The sequence below is a fragment of the Triticum aestivum genome, chromosome 3B (genome assembly GCF_018294505.1).
Source record: "Triticum aestivum cultivar Chinese Spring chromosome 3B, IWGSC CS RefSeq v2.1, whole genome shotgun sequence".
NCBI classification, from domain to species: domain Eukaryota; kingdom Viridiplantae; phylum Streptophyta; class Magnoliopsida; order Poales; family Poaceae; genus Triticum; species Triticum aestivum.
This window is the reverse complement of record NC_057801.1, coordinates 797461264-797468998: the sequence shown is the minus strand read 5'-3', so window position 1 is coordinate 797468998 and position 7735 is coordinate 797461264. Positions and strand designations below refer to the sequence as shown.

The following is a 7735-nucleotide window of genomic DNA, read 5'->3' as shown; positions in this document are numbered from 1 at the left end:
AGTGGTAGGACCAGATGCATCCATTTGAGCAATAAGTATTTCCCGACGGTGGGAGGGAGTGCTATTAACCTAGCAAAATGTTAATGCACGCCATCACCAATCAGTCAGCCGTCCCGACTCCCGACCCGCAAAGCCAAAAGCGACGCGGGCGAGTCCCAAACAAAAACAAAAATCAGATCGCCAATACTCTCTCTACTCCTCCCAGAGCTCACAAAAGCTCCAATTCTTTTCTCTTCCCAGCTCCTCTGTTCCTCTATCTCGAGTCTCGCCTCACCCCCCCTCCTCCTCGCCGCGATCTCTCCCCCCGAACCCACCCCGCGCCCCCTCGATCCGACCCTCCCCCGGGCGCGCGTCGCCGGCGGGGGACGCCCGGGAGCCCCCTCTCGCCGCCGCCGCCGCGGCCGGTGGTCGCCGGCGAGCCCGGCCCCATTGGCGCGCGCCTCGCCGCCGTCCCGGGGCGCTAGCAGCGTTTTGTTCGGCGGAGGCGAGGCGTTGGTCGCCGGGCGCGATGGGGCGGGGCTGATACGCGGCGCCGATGTCAGACGCGTCGTCGGATCTCGGCGGCGCCCGGGCGGGGCCGCTGCCCGTCGTCGAGCGCGACCTCGAGCAGGTGCGGCAGAGAATTGTCAATTTCGCACTTGTTTCTGTCTCTGCTCGCTTGCTTGCTGGCCGGCTGGGTGGGTGCAACCGAGGGCGCGCGGGTAGATAGTTCCGGCGCAGCATGTTCGTTTCTGTGATGTGTGAGTGGGGTCTCGTGCTCGCCGGCTTCCGCTCGTGTTTGCTGGGCTCGATGGTGCCGGAATTCACGGGGCTGGACGCTGTTTTCGGCCGTTTTCTTGCTGCTGGAGCCGTCCTCCGTGGTGGAATGGAGCCCGGAGCGGCAATGCTGGTTCGGCGCCACTCACCACGCTTGCTGCTTCATCAGGGGGAGTTCGGGACGCCCGTTTATCGGAGCTTATCTTGTGAGATCGAATCGCAAGACACTCGGTTCATGCCATTTTTCTGGTGTGTATGTGTGTGTGTGAGTGAAGTTGGGTCCCGAAGGGGATTCAGTTCCGGCGTGGGGCGCTTTGCTTGCCTGCTTCCAGCTGAGCTCGCGCTGGGGTGCAGAGACGACGAGCACTCGGTGTAGTTTTACTCAACGCTCATGTTGGCCTTGGGTACACAAATGCGTTTCTGGATGTGCAGATTGCTGCCATGCATTGCGCTTCTGTAAATTCAGCTCCCCTGCTTCTTTTTAGATAGTGAAATCAAGGCAAGAGAGCAAGTGTTGCTCTGTGAAAATGTCAATCTGAGGAACTAGCAACCAGTTATATCTGTTATCTCAAATCAGTTATTGAGGTGATGTATGCCTTGCGTGTTTCATTCCTTCAGTTTACTCCCCCCTTGCCCTGCGTAGATTAAGCTCCGTACTCAAGGCCATATACTTTTGATATCAGCTTCTCAGGGTTAGACATTCAAGAGGACATACATACATACCCTTTAGTTGCTTCTGATAACTGATGAGATATGACTTGGGAATTCCTTTATATTATTCGGGACAGTCATATTTATTTCTAAAAACACTTCCATGACTTCGAAACATTTCATGGTTATGCCATGCTATTTTGCTTTCCCATTTGGCGTCCGAAAGTCTGATGTTCCTTATAAGTTTATTATATTTGTATGATACATCTTGAAATGGCAGACGAGGCCTGATACAACCTTTCTCTTGGTCGATTCTGGCTTTTGGCAGGCTATCACTGCTCTCAAGAAAGGAGCCTACTTATTGAAATATGGGCGTAGAGGGAAGCCGAAATTTTGTCCATTTAGGCTATCCAATGTGAGATTATTTCCGCTCCGTAACTTCGTATTTCTGAAGTTCTTCCTGATTGTCTCACTTGTAAGGAGTGTTCTTTGTTTCTGCAGGACGAGTCTGTATTGATATGGTTTTCAGGGAAAGAGGAGAAGCATCTAAGGTTGAGCCATGTGTCCCGGATAATGCCTGGCCAACGGACTGTAAGTTAATTATCCTAAAAATGAAATTTCCAGAAGGGGATCTTATCAATGTTGTAAACATCATGATGAACTTTTTGACCTGACTTGCTGTTGGTGTTTGCTTGTATGGAGCTTTTACTCTGAATCACAATTCACAAACCTTCTAGACAAACTTTTGGTTAATGAATGCAGTCATTACTGGGGAGTGGGGACAAACGCTTGTATCATCTTTTGCTTTCTCTGTGGTAAACCGATTTGTGCAGTTGAATTGCTTGTCCGGATATTCTACAGCTAGATGAGTTAGGTTTCAGCTTGGACGAGTTAGATTTCTGCTTTATCAAGCTTTTGAGGCCGGGCAGTACTCAGTTTTGCATTTTAATAAGTCCGATTAACGCTGCATTTGCATAACTTGGCTCAATATAGATTTTTTGGCATGAATTTTAAAACTGTCAAAAGTTGACCATTCTGCTGGGGAAGTTACTTAGCATCTGCATGAATTCCCTTGTAATAGTACGATTGCTTAATCTTTGTGGTGCCATACTTGATCTTGGTCGTTAAGTATCCGCCCTGTATTGAAGTTGCTGTGCAATCTTACTAACTGGACCTTCGTTCTTTCATTTCTGGAATCTAGGCAATATTTCAGAGGTACCCACGACCTGAGAAGGAATGCCAGTCCTTTTCTCTAATTTCACATGACAGGTCACTGGACATCGTAAGTTTGCCGTCCACATTCCATGTTTATTTCTGCCTGTTCTCTTCCTTTTGTGCTTATACAAGTGTCATGCTTACATGGTAATATTAATTGAATTAATGATGTCAGATATGTAAAGACAAAGATGAGGCAGAAGTGTGGTTTGCTGGGCTGAAAACGTTGATTTCACGAAGTCATCAAAGAAAATGGAGAACCGGCTCAAGAAGTGATACCATTTCGTCTGCTGCAACTAGTCCAAGGACTTTCACGCGACAGAGTTCTCCGTTGAGTTCTCCTTTCAGCAGCAGTGACAGTCTCCACAAGGTAGCATTTACTATCCCTATCTGAATATGTGAATTTGAATTATGTTCTTTTTCGAAAATTCTGTGAGATGATACTTCTTTTTCATCATGTTGATAATACCATTACTTCATGAAGATGAGTTCTGATAGATGCTGTACACCAGGATTTCAACGAAAACTACCGGTTCCGTAGTCCATATGGGAGTCCACCAAAGAATGGCTTGGAGAAGGCCTTTTCTGATGTTGCGTTATATGCAGCTCCCCCCAGGGGCTTCTTCCCATCAGATTCTAATGCAGCATCAGTCCACTCTATGTCTTCTGGACAATCAGATAACACAAATGGGAATTCCGGAGGTATCCCAATGGATGCTTTCCGGATCAGTTATTCAAGTGCAGTTAGCTCTTCAAGTCATGGTTCTGGTTATGATGACGGTGACGCTTTAGGTGATGTTTTAATATGGGGAGAAGGAACCGGGGAAGGAATTCTTGGTGGTGGAAACTCAAGAATTGGAAGTTCCTCAGGTGCAAAAATTGATTGTCTTGTACCTAAACCATTAGAGTTTGCTGTGCGGCTTGATGTGCAGAATATATCTTGTGGAGGAAGGCATGCTGCACTTGTCAGTAAACAAGGCGAGATCTACTCCTGGGGTGAGGAATCGGGTGGGCGGCTTGGTCATGGTGTAGATTGTGATGTGGCGCATCCAAAACTCATTGATGCTCTTACTCATATGAACATTGAGCTGGTAGCATGCGGTGAATACCACACCTGTGCTGTTACACTATCTGGAGATCTGTATACATGGGGGGACGGCGCCTTCAAATTTGGGCTTTTGGGTCATGGTAATGATGTCAGTCAGTGGGTACCAAAAAAGCTGCATGGGCCACTGGAGGGTATACATGTTTCATCAATTTCATGTGGCCCTTGGCATACAGCCATAGTAACTTCTGCTGGGCAGCTGTTCACATTTGGAGATGGCTCTTTTGGGGTTCTAGGCCATGGAGACCGTGAGAGTCTCTCAGTCCCCAAGGAAGTGGAATCTCTCAAAGGGCTTCGGACAGTGCGGGCTGCTTGTGGTGTTTGGCACACTGCTGCAGTTGTAGAAGTCATGGTTGGGAATTCAAGCTCTAGCAATTGTTCATCTGGCAAGATATTTACATGGGGCGATGGCGATAAAGGCCGTTTAGGACATGGTGATAAGGAATCGAGACTTGTCCCGACATGTGTGGCTGCTTTGGTGGAGCCCAATTTTTGTCAGGTTGCTTGCGGTCATTCCTTGACAGTGGCTCTTACAACATCAGGAAATGTGTACACAATGGGGAGTGCTGTATATGGCCAACTTGGAAATCCACAAGCAGACGGTATGCTTCCTGTACGTGTTGAAGGAAAGCTACACAAAAACTTTGTCGAGGAGATCTCCTGTGGTGCTTATCATGTAGCTGTTTTGACCTCTAAGACCGAGGTCTACACATGGGGTAAAGGTGCAAATGGTCGGTTAGGTCATGGCAATACTGATGACAAGAATACTCCTACGTTGGTTGAAGCGCTAAAAGATAAGCAAGTCAGAAGTGTTGTTTGTGGAACTAATTTCACTGCAGCAGTATGCATTCATAAATGGGTATCTGGAGTTGATCAATCAATGTGCTCAGGATGCCGTCAGCCTTTTAACTTGAGGAGAAAACGTCATAACTGCTATAATTGTGCTCTGGTATTTTGTCATTCCTGTAGCAGTAAAAAATCTCTGAAGGCTTCATTGGCACCAAATCAAAGTAAACCCTATCGTGTTTGTGATAGCTGCTACAGCAAGCTGACTAAGGGACCCGGATCAGACATGTACTCTTCAGCTAAGCAGGGAGCTGTTGTACAGGGCTTCAGTGACACGGTTGATGAGGAGCTGGAAACAAGGTCAAATGCTAAATTGTCAAGAATATCTTCGATGGAATCTTTTAAGAACATGGACAGTAGATATTCAAAGAAAAACAAGAAGTTCGAATTTAACAGCACTCGCGTGTCCCCTGTTCCAAATGGCGGTTCAAGATCCTTCAATCCTGTGTTTGGATCTTCAAAAAAGTTTTTATCAGCATCTGTCCCTGGATCCAGAATTATTTCTAGGGCCACATCACCTGTTTCAAGAAGGTCAAGTCCTCCACGTTCTATAACACCAACACCTACTTTGAGGAGTCTAACTTCTCCTGGAGGTGTCATCAATGGCACCAAGACGACAAATGATAGCCAAACTCAAGAAGTTCTAAGTTTGAAGTCCCAGGTTCGCACCATGCTGTGTTTTCTCTGTTAGTGTCCTAGAATTTCAGCTTACTTGTTGCAGAGATGTGTCAATTTCTAGTGCTAGCAGGCAGCATTATTAAGTGTGTTCCTGTTTACCCCTGTGAGTCTATGCCTCTATGGTGTACTTAGTTATACACTCTTGTTAACATTAACATGATAGATATTACTCGTTCAACTGTACTAGATAATTCGATACTAACTAACTATCAATCTATTTAAATGGAAGCAGTTCTAAGCACTACCTAGGTATACTACCTGTTGTCTCGTCAAGTTTGATCATGCAAAAAATCAAGCAAAGTTCTCTTAGAATTGAGGATTTGTTTGCTGTTATATAAAGGCGTAAAGCTCTTCACTGCCAGGTGGACAATCTTACTAGGAAGTCTCAACATCTCGAACTTGAGTTGGAGAGAACTACCAAGCAATTGAAGGAAGCTATTGCCATTGCTGGGGAGGAAACCGCGAAGTGCAAGGCAGCGAAGGAAGTAATCAAGTCACTGACTGTACAAGTAAGATTGCTTATTCTGTTTGTATATATGCAACATTTTCATCTACGTACAAGGCCATATAATCAATTTATAATAGCATCAACTGTACGAGGGAAATATCTGCAACTGTGATCCATATCTAGCTCATGTTTTATCTTGTGTATGCTCTGCCAAGGCATGAAACCTGAATTGTATGGTTTTTGGTATCGCGCAAAATCGAACTGTTTCAATAATTAGAACCAATTAAAAGTTGCAATCTCACATGATCCAAGTATCTATTAGCCGGAATTGGTAAAATTATTGTTTGCTAGAAAGAGAGACCTCTTGTCACTCCTGCCACATGTTTATGGCTATTGTCTAAGTGTTGCCAGTTTCTCTTCCATGATAGTTGAAGGGGATGGCCGAGAGGTTACCTGGAGGAGTAGCCAAGAACGGCAAGCTACCACCCCTTCCTGGAATTCCTATACCAAGTGACATATCAGCCATAGTCACCGAAAGTTTGGGCAGCCCAGGAAGTTCCGGAGAACAAGAACAAATTTCAGATTGTCCTAATGGATTGCTTGTTTCTAATGGATCAAGTTCTGTAAGGAACAAGGCAGGCCATCCAGAAATGACCAATAATGGAAGTGTACCACCCGATGCAGAATCCCAACACGAGGCCGAATGGGTAGAGCAAGACGAACCAGGTGTCTATATCACTCTCACTGCCTTGCCTGGAGGGGCCAGAGATCTCAAGCGAGTTCGGTTCAGGTAAATGCATTCGAATCCTATCGAAAAGAGAACTTTTGTGTTGACTCCTGTATCTTTTCATCTTGTCGCCCATTCGTGTTGAGTTGGTTCATCGATTCATTTTTCGCCTTTGTGGATGCAGCCGTAAGAGGTTCAGTGAGACACAGGCGGAACAATGGTGGCAGGGGAACAGGGCAAGGGTGTACCAGCAGTACAATGTTCACATGGTTGACAAATCGGTTGCCGCCATGGATCGCGATATTGCGACTCATTGACTTGACTTTGTGCGTGAGGGCTCTCTTGTCAGTCAAGGTTTTCCGCTAACGTGGCTACCATTTAAGTTGGCCCATGACAAGAGATTCTGGCTGTTAGTAGAGACAAGACAAGTTTTTAGCTTTACACAATTATTCTCTCTACCATTTTCTTCCTTTTTCCTTGTGTGGAAAGTAGATTGCTCATGCAGAAGTACTCCCTCCGTTCCAAATTACTCGTCACCATGACGAGTAATTTGGAACGGAGGGAGTAAAATGTAAATGTCTGGTAGATGTTACTGCCTTGTAAATGCTTATGCAAACACATCAGTTTTATAATACCATTTACTAATTTTCCTCTAGAAAGTTGTTGTACATACCTAGTTAACATCAACAGCTCGCGAGCATGTCTCTGGTGAGTTTAAAATACGTATCATTTACTGATTTGAAGTCTGTAAGAGTTTCAGAAGTGTGGTTTAATTTGATGCGCAGAAAAAGTGTGGTTTAATTTGACAATACTATCTCAAGATTGGATCTAGTTCTTTTTTCCCCTCTACAGGCCTGGGAAGGAACGGAGCAGATGTTTTGCAAACTCCGGCCTAGTCTTGAGCCGCCTACGCCTGATCCGGCCCCCTTCTCCCTCCCCTCCTCTAACCCTAGGTGCGAAATCGACACCTTGAGGCGCCGTCTTGTGGAGAAGTGCTCACAGCCAGGTGGGCTGAATACCTATACGCGCTGGGAGGCTGACTCTAGTGCTGAAGAAGCGAACGGCCACGCTAAAATATGGAGAACAACTCGCAAAAAATTCCCAAAAATGTCCGTGTGAGGGATTGAACACACGATTTCAAGTGAGTGAACCAGTTAGTCGATTGTATTCATAGACTTGTTTGTCTAAAATGCCAGCTCATTTTATCTGAACTATATGCGGCGAAAGAAAATAAACTATTTTTGAAATTTTGAACGTGTGTTTATTTTTCACAAAAGTAAATATATTTACAAAAAGAACATTTTAAAAA

The 7735-nt window shown here is 45.6% G+C and overlaps 1 protein-coding gene across 1 annotated transcript; it reads left to right on the top strand.

Annotated features, from left to right (window-relative positions):
- The first annotated feature begins 228 nt into the window (after positions 1-228).
- LOC123072506 (PH, RCC1 and FYVE domains-containing protein 1) lies at positions 229-7185 on the top strand. The gene is made up of 9 exons (XM_044496065.1): positions 229-610; positions 1736-1822; positions 1909-1998; positions 2609-2689; positions 2798-2992; positions 3135-5234; positions 5614-5760; positions 6128-6489; positions 6611-7185. Exons 1-9 carry the CDS (start codon positions 536-538, stop codon positions 6741-6743), a joined length of 3270 nt encoding a protein of 1089 aa, XP_044352000.1. The 5' UTR covers positions 229-535; the 3' UTR covers positions 6744-7185.
- The last annotated feature ends 550 nt before the right edge of the window (positions 7186-7735 follow it).

What these genes read in the sequence shown, in the direction of transcription:
- LOC123072506 (XM_044496065.1), top strand. Translation starts at nt 536, where the DNA reads ATGTCAGACGCGTCGTCGGATCTCGGCGGCGCCCGGGCGGGGCCGCTG. An exon ending in ATGACAGGTCACTGGACATC is followed by an intron (nt 2,690 to 2,797) that starts GTAAGTTTGCCG and finishes TAATGATGTCAG; the next exon opens with ATATGTAAAGACAAAGATGA. An exon ending in GCAGTGACAGTCTCCACAAG is followed by an intron (nt 2,993 to 3,134) that starts GTAGCATTTACT and finishes GCTGTACACCAG; the next exon opens with GATTTCAACGAAAACTACCG.